Source organism: Rhamphochromis sp. 'chilingali' (genome assembly GCF_963969265.1).
Source record: "Rhamphochromis sp. 'chilingali' genome assembly, chromosome: 12".
Lineage (NCBI taxonomy): Eukaryota > Metazoa > Chordata > Actinopteri > Cichliformes > Cichlidae > Rhamphochromis > Rhamphochromis sp. 'chilingali'.
In genome coordinates, this window is record NC_137939.1 from 2,279,972 (window position 1) to 2,297,043 (window position 17,072).

A 17,072-nucleotide genomic window follows, 5' to 3' on the forward strand; every position below is an offset into this window, starting at 1 on the left:
TACAACCTGTAATACTTTACCATCAAATTAAATAACCGTCATAGTGCGAAGTCTACCTGCATGGAAAATAATGCGCAGATTTGTTTACAGCGCAATGTAGCAAATATTTATGAACTCGAACAATCACTGCAAATAAAAACATCCGTTTTCATTATTACATCCGCTAAGAGTGTCTTCCTCTCATCGCAAATAACACACACTCTTTCCATTGGTGAACGAGCAGGACAGCCGCGGTTTGGCAGATATCCGATGCGAAAAACAACGGCGGCCGATGAGACGCGTCAGATTACGTTCAGCGGATCTGTTAGTCTACTGTGAGCCTGGGGGTTGTAGTTTAAAAAGGAGTATCTCGGCATAGTTTCAGCTACATCGTGAACAACAGCTCCCATAATTCCACGGTGCAGAAGAAGCTGTGGTGCTTGTGTTTTGCTTTGGCTTTTTTGTTGTTATTTCGCGTTGTTGGTCCAGCTGAGCTCCGTGAGGAAAGCGAGTCTGCATCGGCCGTGTTCTTTCGTGGGTTTCTTGAGGACTGTCAGTCCGGTACCTCGCACGTAGAGGGCTCCTTTGGACCGTCTGCAGAGGGCTGAGGACCGTAAAGGTAACAAAGACATCAGAAACGGGTCGAGATAATGTGCGCAGATCTCTTTTGGTAGTTAACAAAGCCCTGCATTGTCTCTTATTATTTGCATTTCCATCAAATTAACAAATATGACTAACGTGCACGGATTCAGGTCTGTCCGCAGTGCCTGTGTTTGTTTGTTTGTCAGCTTAAAGCTTTCATCGACGGGCATAACACTGTTTTCTTGACATGTGCTACTGTTGGGCCTTAAGCCTCGTGCCATGTAAAACGAGTCCACGGAAAGCTATTTTGATCACTGGTGTATTGTTTTACGCACTGTCTGTATTTTATCTTGTCCGAACGGATGTTTGTTTGCAAAACAAAAATAGAAAACTTGTATCATCTGTGATTATTGACTCTACCACAGGGAATAAATGTAAAGTACAGAAAGTTAATCCAAGTTTAAAGAACATGCTCGCTGTAAATCCTCATTGGGTTTAAATCAAATTCAAATTCAAATTTTATTTGTCACGTACACAGTCATACACAGTACGATATGTAGTGAAATGCTTGGACAACTGCTCGTGACCTAAAGAAAACAAAAAAGGAAAAGGCTATGAATAAGATAGGAAATAAATATGAAAAATTAAAAAGGGTAAATTTAACTAGGAAGGAATAGAATATAAATTAAGGTTAAAAATGAAATAACTGTACAACACAAATTAGAATGAAGGGTAAATTTAACTGGGAAGAATAAGATAAAGATAAATATATAAATTAAAGTTGAAAATAAAATAACTGTACAACAAAATACACAATACACAATATAGAACTATATAAGAATGTATGAAGAAATCTAAATATAAATAAATATATACACAATAACAGCAGCTGTACAAGTATTAACCGGAAATGAAGAATATAGTGACCAGTGTTGTGCAAAACCAAAGTCCAGAAAGTCCAGTGTGTGTGTAAGAACCATATGTGTGGGTCAGTACTGTGTGGTGGTGTGATTGAGAGACCGTATCGCCTGCGGGAAGAAGCTCCTCCTCAGTCTCTCTGTGTTGGTCTTCAGGGAGCGGAATCGCTTTCCTGACCTCAACAGAGAGAACAGTCTGTTGTTGGGATGGCTGAGGTCCTTCACGATCTTCCTGGCCTTGGTCCGGCACCGCCTGCTGTAGATTGAGTGCAGGTCAGGGAGCTCGGAGCGGATGGTGCGCTCAGCTGACCGCACAACCCTCTTAAAGTGCACTTGCTTTATTTTTGTTCCTTTTGAAAATCTCATCATGCTTGTCTCTGCTGCTCTATTAAAATGTATATTTACCATGTGTTTCACCCTGTTTGTGTAACAGTGTACCATCACATCATAAATGTTGCCTATACCATAGTTATTACACCACACACAAAAATAGTGCTTTCGGTAGGCAAGCAGTGTGGTTAACTGCAGGGACACCACAAATTCGTGGCAAGTAACCTCGAGTGGAATCTGAGCCCATATCCTGCATGCTTACACGTGATGCTGTATAATAGCAAATGATTTTGAAGATGACTGAAATAGCCCCTGGTGACAACCTGTGTAACGTGTCATGTTGCCTTAAGACCATGCTGTCACTGAGGATTAGTTGTGCATCGGTGCTGTTTCCTTAAGTGTGCACTCAGTCTAGATCTTACACTGAACAAAAATACTCACACACTTGGGGCCTCTTGTTTGTTCAGCAGGGACCACCTCTTACCTATATTCCAGAAATAGCTGTGTAATGTAACTGTGCATGTTGGTTTCTAGGTTGATTTGGGGTGTGTTTGTTTTTTACCTTCTTTCTTGTAGGTGCAATAGAGCATTTGTTTTGTGTTGCCATGGACAAGGACTGGCAGGTGGAGTTTAGAAACGTGGGCTGCAGCTACTTTCCTGAGAGCAGAGTCGACTGCCACTACACGCTGAGCTCACGGCACATATGGGCCAGTAATGATTGGATAGGGCTCTTCAAGGTATTGCTGTTCTGACGAATTTCTGGAAAAGCAACTAAATAAATAATATCCAACTGGAAGTTAACACTGTGCACACATTTTCTTCTTCAGGAGGGATGGACATCAGTAAAGGAATACCACACCTTTGTATGGGCGCTAGCCCCGGCTGACTACCAAGAGGGCACAGATGTCAACTGCTGTGTTCAGTTTCAGGGTATTCATACCTTTGTTTTCTAACTGGGTTTACCTCCCATAGTCACACAGGATCTGTACTAGATCAGCGCATAAAACCTTCAGCAGGAGATTGATGCCTCTGTAAAATGAATTGCTCTGTTGTTTACAAAAAGCTAGCGAATCACATGCTGAGTGGAAGCAAATGTTTATTCCTATCTTAAAATAATTCTTCAGCAGAAAAAAGGGGAAAAAATCCTTTGCACAAGAGAAATATCTAACTTGGTTTCTAACAGAGACACTCTCTGTCATGGTTTGAATTCATTTCTTTAGTAAGACAATGGCCCAAAGGCTGCTCTGCTGACTGCTGCTGCTCACTGGAGAATACAGTGTTCACTTTGTCCTGTGTGTCAGGGGCAGCTGATAAGCCTGATTGAGGGTGAGGGGCACGTGTGCAGCAGGTGTGGCATTGACCCCTGGTAAAGTGATTTATCGCTAACTTAAACATACTGTCAATGTCATTCTTCAGTACAGAGAAAGGAAACTAAAGAAAGTACAGATGGTTCCTTATCAGCAGCAATGCTGTGATTTAAAAAGAAGGTCGCCTCTTCTGTGACCTTAGCCGGTGCTCGAAGTTGAAATACAGCTCATAAACTTTACCGTGTGTCATTCCCTCTGTCTGTTTTCTATCTTGGCCCTTTGCTGTAGCCGTATTGTGAAACAGTAATTCTAAGTAAATCACTCCAAACATGAAGCTATGGTCTGTGTGAGATAATGATATTAGATCAACTTACTTTATAGGCTGGAAGGAGTCACAGAATAAGGCTGACTGCTTTGTGGTTAGTGTGGGAGGCAGGAGGTGTATCATCATCAGTTCCAGTATGCTTGGTTAAAGGTGCATGAAAAGGAAGCAGATTCAGGTGATAGTGAAAGTCTTAACGTTATGCAAGTAGCACAGCTGGTCTGAAAAGCAGTTATTTTGCTCTCAAAATTTGTAAGCCTTCAACTTTATGAGCGACAGTCTTATGCGAAACAGTGATTGCTGATGTGTTTTTATGACTAATAGCTTTGCTTATATTGGTAGATAGGCTGTAGTCAACAAGATTTATGAAGTGGTTACGTACAAAATAAAGAAATGACCTGTTCTGCAAGTGTCTTTTAACTCAGCATTATCATACCCACTTTGTGCTCTACATTTTAATCAATCCAGTCCTGTTGGGCCACTTAAAATATCTTTATAGAACTGTTATGTTATATTTGTTGCAATTTCTCCTGCCCTCTTGGCCAGCTCTCTTTTGGAGAAGACGTTTTTACTGTCAACGATAGTTTTTACATCGATTCATAAAGGATATATAAAAGTCACTTTGCCAAAAACTGATTGTAGCTTCTACTTTGTGACGGGAATTTTCTTTCTGGCACATAATGACTCGATATCCTTCATGAGAGATACGTTTGACAGATTATAGGCCAGCTAGTCATTTACAGCGGTTTAAATAGCAGGAAAACATTTTTTGGCAGGACAGCTGAAAGCATGGACCGCGTCATTAACAGGATGTTTGTTGAATTGATACTAGATTAACTTCTGTGGTTTCAACAGGACATAGCAGCATAGCACAAACAGTCGAGGCGACTGAAAAGCTATTTTATAATGTGATAAACAAACACGTGTTGTTTAATGAGCGTTTAGCTTGCTGGAGCCAGTGTTGCCAACTCCTCAGTAAGGAAAATCGCTATTGGCTGTCCTAAAAGTCGCTAGAAGTCGCTAAATGACGTCAACGCCTAATTTGCATAATTGGTCATGCTAATCTAATTGTAACCTATGTTGTTGGAGAGAGAAATAACATCGTGGAAGAGACATAAAGTCAGTAAAAAAAAGTCTTAAATGCATTTAGAGTTTATTTAGAACTACAAACTAAATTTCTTTTAGCAATTATTGTTTTTTTTAATGTCACAATTCCAACCCTGCTCCTTTATCCGGGCTTGGACCGGCAAGTGACCCGAAATAGGCACTCTGGTGGAGTTACTTTGTGTGTGTGTGTGTGTGTGTGTGTGTGTGTGTGTGTGTATAAGTAGTTTTAAACCTTGTGATCCACAAAACAGCATAAGAGTAAAAGAAGAACTGACTGCGTTACAGCACCCGCTGCTTGTTGAGAGTAAAAGCGATACGAGCTTTCACGTCTTTTTTAGCGACTTTCTTTAGAAAAAAAGTCGCTAAGGGGTCTGAAAACTCGCTAAATATAGCGACAAAGTCGCTAAGTTGGCAACACTGGCTGGAGCTAGCTGTTTTTGACACTACAGGACAAAAGCAGAACATACAAAGTTGTTTAACTGCTTCTGTTACGCCGACGATGTTTACAACAAACATATAAATGGCGCAGAGAAGCTCAACTCGCAAAGCGCTTCAAGTTTTACGTGGAAAAAAAGCACCAAACTGCCCGAGAGTCACTTAAAACACCTGTTTAAGACTTTGGCCAGCTTAGCTAACCAGAGACGCTCTGCTATTTCAGGTACTCTGCGGTTTTTCACAAATGATACAACGAGAATGAATAGACGCTTACAGACCTCACAGCCCATGGGACACAAGTTACATAAAAGACATCATCGTTTTGTCGCTCACCTGCCGTGAATGGCCGCACTGCTGCCACTAGTGGCCAGAAGCTGTATTGCAACATGTGAACCTGGTGTTACTGAATTGAAGTATTATCAGACAGTTTCTAAGACTAAATGAGAAGATAGCTTTATTTAATAAATGTTTTAGTTTAGCAGTGGGCTTAATCCAAGTTTGCAAAGCTAGGCCATTTTAGACTGCAGTAAGACAGATGACGAATTAAAGGCCATTAAGTTTACAGCGAGTAGTTTTTACTTGAATTTGTCACCCGTGTATTTTTAGTTGTCACAGCAGGGGAGGAGCAGGTCAAAGTAATGTCTTCCTAGTTCCATTAAGTTTCCTATTTCATGGCAATAAAACAGAATGTGCAAAAGGGGGACCTCCCCTAAGTGGAATACAGCCATTATTCATACACTTTCCCTACTTTGACAAGTCAAAATGTTTGCTGTAAAAAGGGTCTGTGAAATGGATTTTTGATGGCAAACACATCATCTTAACCAGCAATATAATACAAATAAATGTATTAGACTCATAGTTCATATTTACCAGAACATTAATTTAAATTGTGATTAGATGTTCCAAAATTATAGGTATGTAATTTAGACTGACTAAAAGTATAATGGGAAGTAGGGTCTAAATTAAAGCATGGCTACTTTGAAAAACAATTATTCTTCTCTGCAGATTGTAATATAACCTTTTGCTTTTTTTGCTTTTTTTTTAAATCACTATTTTAGCTTCCTACCTACCCAAGCCCAGCTCCCAGGAGTATGAGTTCGTATATATTGATGCTAAAGGGAAGGTGTGCTCTCGCAGCTCTAAATTCACTTTTTGTGCACCAAAGCCACTTGAGGATCTGGTGACTCTTGAGGAAGACTCCCATGGAGAGGAGGCAGGCACAGATATGCTGCTGGTAGTCCCCAGGGCTGAGCTGCTGCAGGTGAGTGGATAAGATACTGCATGGGAGAGTGTGTGTTTTCAGTTTTGCAAAATTAACGAGTGCTTATAAAACACATCTGCTGGGGGGGAGGGGGGGATCAATACTCTTGTTTACTGCAGTTACACAAAGACGGGCACACAGTCATGCTGCTTGCTTCCTCTGTTCTCTGTCTTGTTAGAATCGACTGCAGGAATGTCTGCGAGAGCGCGCTGAGCTTTTGCAGGTGCAGGAGGCGGTTAAAGAGCAAAGAGAGAAAGAGAATGAGGAGTACAAGCGAGCGAGAGAGGCCTGGGACAGAAGACGCAAAGAGCTGGAGGGTGATATCGCCAGGCTTCAGAAAGAGCTGAACCAAACTCTAGAGAAGCTTGATGAGCTGCAGAAGAAGCAGAAGGTGATGTATGAAGCTTATGCAAATGGTGGGCACAGTCATTTGATTAGAACCGATGTGCCTGCTTCCATTTCCCTACAGCAGTGCCCTCATTCTCAGATAAAGCATTTCTGCTTAAATAATGTCCCTGTGTGTTAAGTGTAAAAATGTAAGCAGGAGACATTTAAGAAATTGCCCGAGTTCTTATATTAACACAAAAATTAAACACGCCTCTGGTCTGTTAGGAGGAAAAGGCATTAGGAGAATCACTAGCCCAGGAGAAAACTGCTTTAATGGATGCCAGGGAGGCAAGCAAAGCGCGAATCCGAGAGCTAGAGGACGACATCAAAACCCTGGCACAGAGAGCTGTGGAAAAAGAGACCGAGTTAGAGAGGTTTGACATGGTTTTCTCATTTGTCCTTCTTTTACTTTTATGTGGGTCCTGTGAATAGTTTTGATTGTCTATAACAAAATCTGTATGTGCAGAATTAAGGAAAGAGCCAGGAGGGCAGGAGCTCTGAGAAAAGAAGAGGAGAGTGAGAGAAGAAGCCTGCAGGTGCACAGTTCAAAACATACTGTGTAACATAGTAAAACATGGTCCTCCCCCCCCCCCAACATCTCAGTTTTCCCATCTCTTGCCTTTTTTCCTTAGACTAAGCTGGAACAAACAGAAAGCGAGCTCAAAATCCTGTCAAAGGAGTTCCAGGGCCTGAGGAACTCCCTCGCCCAAAGAGACACCAGTGTCCTGCAGCTTCAAAACACCATCACCACCCTCACCCAGAAACTCACCACAGCCCACAGGAAAGAGGTCAAACCAAAGGACTTATTAATGAATGTTTTAGTGGTTGAAACTCGACCAGGATGCTCACTCAGAGGATGTAAAAATAGGATTTTTGTTTGTTTGTTTGTTTTCAACTCGACTCTTGTGAAATGTGTTACAAGTATTTGGACATAAAATCAGAATTGATTTTTGGGGGGAAAGTGATCACTGCTACTTTATTTGGAACATGTTTTTTTGTATTTTAACTCAGCAATTATGTTTTAAAAGAATTACAAACAAACAACAATGACCAGTTCAAATCCACTCTTAGATATTTTTGGGTCTGGCAATATACAGAAAATCACCTGAAGTATGAGATGAGTAACCAACATGGTTTCTTGGTCCTTTATGCACAGGCGGAAAATGAGGCATCTCTGAAAGAAATGCGTAGCCTGCGTGAGCGGCTGCACATGAGCGAACGAGCTGCTGAGGGCTTGAAGAGTGACCTCAGCTCTATGGTTGCCCAGAGGGATCAGGGGCAAGCTGAACTGCATCAGGCTCGCCTTCAGGCTGCTCAGCTCACCCTTCAGCTTGCAGATTCCAGTCTGGCCCTGAGGGAGGGAAGAGCCCACTGGGCCCAGGAGAGGCAGAACATGCAGCGCTCGGCTGAGGTACTGCATCACTGTAGAGCATGAAATCTGGAAAATGTAGAATGTCACTAATAAATGCCACGAGGTTTCAAAGTGAAATATTCCCATGGCATCAATAACAATTGTATGCAGCATAATAAAAGAAGAAAAAACGATCAGTTTTTAAATGCTTAAAGAGAAATGAGAAAAGGGAGATTTATATCAATATTAGCAGGTGCGACATTATGTTGATATGAAGGTGCAAGGGAGAGGGTAGCAATATATTGCTATTATACATCTGAACAGTTTGTTATATTTTTGATAAAAATGGTTTAAGTATGTCACACCCAGTAGACCTGATTTTATTTTTACAAGTCTTTGTTTTGATTCAAAGTTGTTGCAGGGTTTTGTATTTTTAATATTTGGTATATGTAACATTCGACATATGAAGTGGATATTAATAATAATGAGAAAAAGAACAAAATGTTCTATAGTTCTCAAAATGGGCCTATATGGCTGGTTCTACTAAAAGTACTGGGTCACACCTCTGACTCTTTGAATTCAGGTGTGTTCAATCCTATTGCCTGATGTGTATTACATGAAGTACCTATTCTGAAGAGCTTAAATTGAGCGTGGTACCGTAATATGATGCCACCATTGCAATGAGTCAGTTTGGGAAATTTCTTCCTCAATCAACTGTAAGTGGTATTATTGGAAAGTGGAAGCATTTAGGAACTACAGCAACTCAGCCATGAAGCGGCAGAGCATGTAAAGCTACAGAGAGCAGGGGCCCCAACGCTATTCTGACCCAGTAACTCCAGAGTTTCAAACTCCCTTAATATCAGCATGGAAACTGCACCAGGAGCTTCATGGCTAAGCAGCTTCTGTAGGTGTAATGTGTAGGTGGTATGACATCGAGTCAATATTTGAGTCCATAACCTAAAGATCGAATGGCAGAGGCAAATAAATTATATATGAAGTAAATACAGTAAGTAATAGTGTCTGTGTGTCACCCTCATAGAAAGACCATGAGCGTTTGGAGAAACTCAGCCAAGAGATGCAGGCGATGGAGGAGAGGCTGCAAGAGGAAAGGATGGAGAGAGTGAAGCTAGAGGTTGAGCTTGGAAGAGAAAAAGATTGCAACCGGGTGAGAGAAGCTGCTTCATATACATTATAGCCTACTCTGTATCTGTGTGAACAAATAGTTTTGTTTGAACTGGCAAAAACAAGGTCAAACTCAGAATGAGCATCATTTAGATGTTGGCTGTTTACTTCTAGAACATCACACAAAAGTCAAAGTGTCTTTCGAGTGGGTCTAATATACCTCACCCTGCTGTTTTGTGATATCTGGCTTGTAGGTTCAGCTGAGTGAAACCCGTAGGGAGCTTCAGGAGCTGAAGGCCAGCCTGAGGGTTGCCCACAAAGAGAAGGAGCAGCTGCTTGCAGAGAAACAGGTTAGAAACCTTGTCTGCCACGGTGCATGATTTGAATCAGTACTGACAGAAACTAGTTTTAAAAAGCAGCGAACGATAAACTCTGGGTGGGTAGTGTACTTATTTAACACTGTGCGTGTGTGGTGTCACAGACTTTGTGCCATTATCAGTTGCTGAGGTCTCATGGTTTAGTTTTTAAATGTAAATCTAGTTTAGTGTGTGACTATAAAGCCTGGGCACACCCCTGCAATTTTTTCTAAAATCTTTGTATTAATAATGAACACACATCCTTACTGATATAACAACAGTAATACTCTTATTGTGAATGACCCTGCTGTTGGGAATCATCTCCCTGTGGTTGTCCTCTTGTTATTGTGCAATATAATTTGTTTACAGCCAATTAGCGGCACATGAGAAACCAAGGAAGGACTTAAATGTTCATTGTACTGTGGTAACATTTATATAATGGCAAATGTTTCCGTTGTGTTTTCACAGTGCAATAATGTTATGTAGTGCTGGTTTGAAGAGGTCTGACATTTTGAGGGTTATAAGGGTGATGACTGCATTTTTCACCACAGGAGTTGATGGAGTACATCTGTCAGCTGGAACAGAAGATGGGAACAGTTGCAAGCGCCAAGTGGAACTCGGCCCCAGTTGCCTCTACAGGTGAATTGAGCTACACATCAATCTACTGTATGCCCTGCAGATGTGAACAATAAAAGTGTTAACTATCATTCAAGAGCCACACTAAATATTGTTCAGATTGGCCCGTGTTGTGGACGACAAGAGCAGCGCTCTGAGGAAAAGTGACCGCTATTTCTTAACTAATGTTTCTGTCTGGCAGGCCGTCCTGACAGTGTGTCATCTGACTCGGAGGATGAGAACCCAGAGGCTTTGCAGATCCTCCACCCCCCGACCCCCCTGGCACACTACAGCCTATGTGAGCAGGGGCAGCCTGACTCGTTGCTCCTTGCCACCCCTCCTCTCTCCCCCAGGGAGGTAAGCAGGAGGGAAGTGGTCATCAACCAGCCGGCACCGCTCTCCCTTCCACACCAGGCCACCGCTGACACTCTGGCACACAGCTCTGATTCGGTGAGACGTGCACCATAATTATATGTGATATTGAAACTGAGCTATGCCTTCATGCTGATAGCCATGCACACCAGTTAAACATGGGCAGTGGGTCGTTTGATATAGACATTATCTCCTAGTACCAATTAGGCTGCTAGTGTGCAAGTTATTGGATGGTAATAGCTGCTGGATAGAAATGTGTTAAGTGTCATCCTGTGCGTGTGTGTGTGTGTTTTACTGTATTAAGGAGGAGGAATGCGATCCACGTGAGTGTAGAAGGAACAGCTCTGGGGAGGAAACGGCTCTTTTGTTGCCTGACCCCATGGATACTTTTCTCAGGTACAGCTTTCCACTACAAACGCGTACCCTTATATGTTTATACATGTAACACTTACTCTTTATACCCATTACTGTGAAGTGTTAACGGAGTAATACTCTTTTTCTTTTCTTTTTTTTAACCAGTATTAAAGTATAAACTTTATGTATTTACAGAAAATTAGGTTAAAATGTTAAAAGCCAAAGTTATCCCTTTGATTTTGATCAGCGTTAGGATGGGGTACGATAGTACAGATCATAGAATACATTGCATTGTTAAAAAGTCTTTTTTACCAGTGAAAGAGAGACAAAGTGTACAATATCTAAAGAAGCAAAGATTTGTGATCGTTTTTCTTCTTCTTTTAAACACTGAAAAGACCTTAATTCACAAACAATACCTCCATATTAACATGCACCATGCTATTTTCAGATTATTGCATTAGTAGTAACAATCTATTAATATCATATCTAATAATATATCCGTGATGAGGGCCATGCTACGGCAGACATAGTACTTATATTTTGCTAATATGTGTAGTACGGGACAGTTTTTACTCAAGCATATTTGTTCTTCAACCGCTTCCTTTTACTATTACAAGGAAGTATTTAATGTCGCAGATGATATAACAGTTTCATAAACTGCTAGTGTTATAGCCTCTAAAAGTCAGAAATAACTTCTTGTCGGCACTCAAAATACACTGAAGGATATTCTCAATAAAGGGTGTAGGATTGCTAAACACGTGAGGGATTGCAACAAATTGTGCACAGGTGAAGATTTAAGGTTCAAAAAAGATTTGCGTTGCTGACTGCATATGGAAATGAAAATTTCTCTGAGGCAAAACAAGCCACCAGATATCACCCCGTCGTGCTGGCTGGTTTTAAACTCTAGCATCGTCTTTATATTTTATGAGCTCATGACTTGATTTGTGTGTACAGTCTTAGTCGGCAAAGTAATTAAAGAACAAAGCCGCTATAAAACTGCAGTGGGGTAAAAAGTATCATATTTCTCCCTGGAACATAGAAAAGTATCTCAAAACTGGGGAGTGAACTAATGTATGTATGCCTGAGTAAATGTACTCCGTTACTTTCCTTCACTGGCTTCTCGCAGAAATGGTTTGATGCGTGCACAATGAATTCAAAGGTATCTAATGCACACAGACATGTGCAACTAGTTATTTATGGTGGCACGGTGAATATGACTCGAAGATGGAAGTTTTGAATACGTGGTCGTAAAAGAAGTTGAGTCAGGGTGAAGCGAGGGAGGCTGTTTGAGACACATTCGGGGCATGGGAGGGGCGAGATGGGAGGACAAGGGGACAGACGAGTTGACAGCAAGCTGTAGCAATGATTTACCTGAGGGGTGTACCGCAGTCACGGGCCAATTTTCAGCATCATTAAGGCTCTCGCTCTCCCACTCACCCACTCCTTTCGTCTCGCCTGCTCTTTCAACCAGAATGTGTGTTTCTTTCCATTTTTAACACACTCACACATCCTTTCTCTCTCCTTTGTTTCTTCCTCCAGTGGTTCAGTTGACACCTCGCTCTGGTAACCAGTGGACACCTACCCACAGCAAGTGATCAAAAAGGGAAAGAGGGACCTTGTTGTTTCCGCATTACTTCCTATAACAAGCACAAATACAGCTTATGCTCTATATACAGACAGAATTTTAATATGCAATTATGTTGTATCTGCCATAAACCTTGTTTTTTGTCCTTCTAGATTGCTGTGTTTTTACCCTGACTGTTTTTGCCAGCGGTGGCAGGTCAACACAATATTTATGACTGACATAAGAGTGGTGCACAGTTTGAAGCAGCAGGCTTTTAGACGTGGGCTCTGGCATTTGAGAGTTTGCAGGCTGTAGCAGAATGATTTCTGTTGAATCATTGCTATGTCGAGAGCTTTACGATGGATGTTATGTCGTTTTTATGGCATTTGTGATCAGGAGTCATGACAGGCACTGTAATTATGATGTTTTGTGCAGGCCCAGCTCCGCTGGAAATCATAGCAAAACTCTCTTCCAGCATTAAATTCTCCACAGCAGCTTCGAGCACTTTTCATGGCGGCATAAAGTAATGATACAGCATCATGCTAAATTATATTGCAGTAATGTAGGTCTATGACATCATATTTCTCCTCCATTTACTCAGAACTAAGATTTGATTTGAACTTTCTTGTATGCATTAGCAGGTGATTGTTGTCATGCAGATGCAGTTAAGGTGATTTAGGGATGCTGACGCTTAGGACGAGCTTTTGAAATAGAACGCTTATTCAACAGATTGTGCTTCAGGTCTATTTAAATAGGGACGACATGCAACTTTCTACTTGAGTAACTTCACATAATCGTTATTATGAAATTAATGTTTATTAGCTTTACACTGCAAAGCTGCAATTTTTTTTATTTATTAATGAACCTGGGTTTATTGAAATTCTCTAGCTGCTCATTCGGGATATTTAGCATCAGCCTTTATCACAGCTAGATTGCACAGAAATCATGGTGATGCAGTTCTAAATTTGTGCCTAAAATAATGAAGTAGAGTCATATTTATAGATCCTGACATCAGAATCATGGTGTTGATACTTTCCCCCAGCCCTGAGGTAATATACTGCCTAATAAAAGAAATGCTGCCTACGTTTTAATCAATATTATATGCATTTTTCATGATTTTCTATTTATAATTAATTTGAGTTATGCTGCAATTAAACTATATTCAGGTTTAGTTTGAAACAGGTGTACAGTTTTCACAGTTTGTGCAATGTGTAACAAAATTTTCCATGCTTGGCTAAGAGAATTTACTAGATACCTTGATGCTTGATTTTATCTGCTGTATTTGCACCCTATTTTTACTAGAGAAGAGTTTTTAGATGAAAAGTTGATATTGATACTCACCAATATGCCATCTGTGTCCTTCATCTTTGTTATCATAACCATTACCCACGTGTGTTGTGTTTACTCACGTTTTATCTCTTTTCTATTTTTACTTTATGCTTTCAAATACTTTAATGGGTTGTTTAAAGGTTACGTTGTTGCAAGGTATTGGTGCTAATGGAAGGGAGTGATGCCAACATCGTATGGTAAAGGTAGATGTAAAAAAATACATATGGAAGGAATTGATCCTAATGTTTAAGTTTATAAAATTAGGAGTGAAAGAAGTAAACGTCTTTCCGACGCCTCATTTACCTTGTGTTACACTACATATGTGGATGGTTGAAAGGTTTTAAGGAGCCCCGTGTTCTTTCCCAGAAGATGGCACACTAAACGTATTCTCAGTAGTCCTTGTTTGTAGTTGTAATCTGACTTTATGTCTCAAGGAAGTTATCTTTTTGTTGTTCCACTGAGATCTCCAGTACGAGTGCTCCTCATCAGGACACTGTCTCACACCGCAATAAAACTCCAGTGGTTACGGTTTGTTTTGAACTTCTGTATGTGAAGGTTATCCCACATGTACACTGTGTATTTTCTTACCAGTCATGTAATGGGGTTTGGGTGGGGTTCTGCATAATAAAAACGTTTATGTATCCATTATTGGGTCTAATGTGTCTTTTTCTGGCCAATGATTATAGCAATATTTTGATCCTCACATGACATTTCATTGGTAATTAACTATGCCATTTCTTTTCACACGGCTCTATAGCCTATATTCCCTTTTGGCTCATTGCCTGTTTCATATACATTCCCATTCTGGGTTTTTTCTCTCTCCTCACCTTTGACTCTCCTGCAGTCCCCCCTCAGGGCTGACTTCCTCATCATCTTCATCCTCCTCACTCCACCAGCAGAGTCGTGCTGCTCTGTCTTTTAAGCTCTCGTCGTGCCCCTCTACCACACTCCCTCCATCTTAAGTCTGGGGTGACGATAGCTAATTATAAAATCAATGATGCCGGGCTGCCTAGTTTACAGCCCCCTCTAAAACCTTAACTGGGAAATCACTGTGGGATTGATGACTCCCTCACTCTTTATCTCTTTTAATTAGAAATGTAAAAGATATGAAGACCCAGAGGCCAGAACACATCTCCTAGTTTTTATGACCCCGACGCCTGCCCGCCTTCCCAGTGCTTGCTCCTCATTCCCAAATCGCCCCCACCTCTACCTGGCCTTGTTTATTTCCTCTGGCTCCCTTCTGGCACGCCCTCCATTCTCACTCTTGTCACAGATACCTTTACCCGTTTCTTCATCACTTTCTCCATTACCCTTTCAGTGAGATGGCCCGTCTGCCTTCTTGCTCGTACAGGGGAAGGTGTTAAATTTATGGTCTTTGCACATGAAAACGTTTCTCACCTTCTCCTCACCTCTCTCTTTCTCTCCCTCCTTGACTGTGATCCCCAACCCTCGGTGGATTTGCCGCATATGTAACAAATGGCAAACGTGTCCTTTTTGTCTGTTCTGACCCATCCAGGAGGCACACAGTAAATGATGTGGTATTTCACATTATGACCCTGCACCCAGCTCCATGCTTCCAGCACATGACATATGCACCTCTCTGTCTTGTATATAGCTTCAGGTGCACACAGAAAGGCCCTACAGTTTTTTATCACATCAAACCTGGGTCACATGCACCAACACTCTCTGCCTTTATCACACCCCGAGCCCAGCACCTTCCTCACTAACTGCTGCCAGAAGCATTTGGGTTCACTGAGCTTTATCCTGCAGATCACTCTCTGAAGCCCTGCAGCTGCTGCTGGTCCATTATCTCTCCTGTGTGTTGACCGAGTTGTAGCTACAGCTCAGATGTGCAGCGGGATATCAGTGTGGGTTTAAATATTCAAATGATATTCGTTGGTATGCACACTCACGGCCTGCTTTTATGGATTCTTTACTATTTTTAATAATTGATGTCCTTTGGTTGTAAGAATATTACAAGGGTGATTTTTTTCTCACACTTTATTAAATCATTGTGAAGTTGTACCTCTAGGTGTCACATTTCCATTCTTTAATTTCAAATGAATAAGCCTACCCATCTCAAGTCATTATTTAATCAACCGTCACTAATGTGTGAGGATGAGCATATAGAAAACTAAACCGGCTCCTTTAAATTCCCCCCAAGCATGCCCAAACCCTTGCATGGGTTCCCATGGCAACACCTTCCAGGGTTCAGTATATGAGGCAATTTGATTGTTCCTTGTAAAATAGTGTATAATGTATGGGCCTTATTTTAATTCCAGTCTGGTGTTATTGATCTGTCTTTAATGATAATTAAAGCAATCATATAATTGATAGAATCTCATCTGTGTTTATCACCCTGCTCTGATTCTCTCTTTCTATTAATGAAATAAAGGTGTGGCATTAGTATCAACGTGGCCGGGTTTTAAAAAGAAAAGGTTTACTGTCAGAAGCCCTTTATAAAGAGGATTCCCGCTCTTGAGAGAGTGAGTGATCATATCAGCAGCAGTGATACAGTAAAGATAGGCAGTATAACCTTGACACAGACACGCGGGCAGACTTTTGGTCCTCTTAAAAAAACTCTTCTTAACAAGGCCTTTCCTTGCTTGGTTTAAAGATTGCACAGCATACTCTGACAAAGCTTTTGACTTGAGTTCAGTGACTGAATGTCCTTTCACAGGCCATTAGCGAGTGCTGGGTCACTTCTGCAAGTTCAAATTTCACACAGTTTCAGTATAATTTGAGCGCACTGGCTTGAGCAGCTTACTGACTGTAAAAGAATCGCTTTCATTTCCTCCAGCAGACCTCTAACATGAGCCACATTAACAGCTATGCAGGAGCTAAATGATATTTTCATTATGAATGGATTTTATGATTAATACTTGGGCATATTTTTTAAAACATGTTACCACAAATTTGCACAGCCAAATGTAATTTTATCTTATTTCATTTGAGCCAAAGCTTAATGGCACCAAATAATAATTGATATATCATGTAATGCATCTAAAAACTGAGATAATTTATTGTGCTGTTGCAGCCTTCTCGTACAGCTTTCATTAAAGAATTCATGGCTAGATATGCTTTAACTTTCTGATCACAGTGAGATGAAAGCAGAGGAAAAGAGTCGTTCTCTGATGATTTTTATGCTGCCACCTGCACTCCTTTAACTGCAGAGTGAACAAATCTTAGGAACAGACCTTTATCTGATGTCCTTGTTCAGCAGGAGGCTGTGATTTATTAGCCTCTGCACCCACAGCTCTCCATGACCCAACAGACCCTGCCCTTATCCTCCAAGCAGTAAACGCAGCTGCATGCAGCACACCCTACAGTCACAGTGCAAGAGCTCCCTCTACTGCTGCACCCCGGTAATGAATGATTATGT

The 17,072-nt window shown here is 41.1% G+C and overlaps 1 protein-coding gene across 1 annotated transcript; it reads left to right on the forward strand.

Annotated features, from left to right (window-relative positions):
* The first annotated feature begins 381 nt into the window (after positions 1-381).
* calcoco1a (calcium binding and coiled-coil domain 1a) lies at positions 382-14,338 on the forward strand. Its single transcript, XM_080898989.1, has 15 exons — positions 382-598; positions 2,385-2,545; positions 2,636-2,738; positions 6,038-6,240; positions 6,419-6,631; positions 6,853-7,001; positions 7,094-7,163; positions 7,260-7,415; positions 7,784-8,038; positions 9,018-9,143; positions 9,355-9,450; positions 10,008-10,095; positions 10,274-10,521; positions 10,748-10,839; positions 12,337-14,338. Exons 2-15 carry the CDS (start codon positions 2,414-2,416, stop codon positions 12,362-12,364), a joined length of 1,959 nt encoding a protein of 652 aa, XP_080755115.1. The 5' UTR covers positions 382-598; positions 2,385-2,413; the 3' UTR covers positions 12,365-14,338.
* Positions 14,339-17,072: the final 2,734 nt, after the last annotated feature.

What these genes read in the sequence shown, in the direction of transcription:
- calcoco1a (XM_080898989.1), top strand. Translation starts at nt 2,414, where the DNA reads ATGGACAAGGACTGGCAGGTGGAGTTTAGAAACGTGGGCTGCAGCTAC. An exon ending in AGCTGCAGAAGAAGCAGAAG is followed by an intron (nt 6,632 to 6,852) that starts GTGATGTATGAA and finishes CTGGTCTGTTAG; the next exon opens with GAGGAAAAGGCATTAGGAGA. An exon ending in GAGAAAAAGATTGCAACCGG is followed by an intron (nt 9,144 to 9,354) that starts GTGAGAGAAGCT and finishes TCTGGCTTGTAG; the next exon opens with GTTCAGCTGAGTGAAACCCG.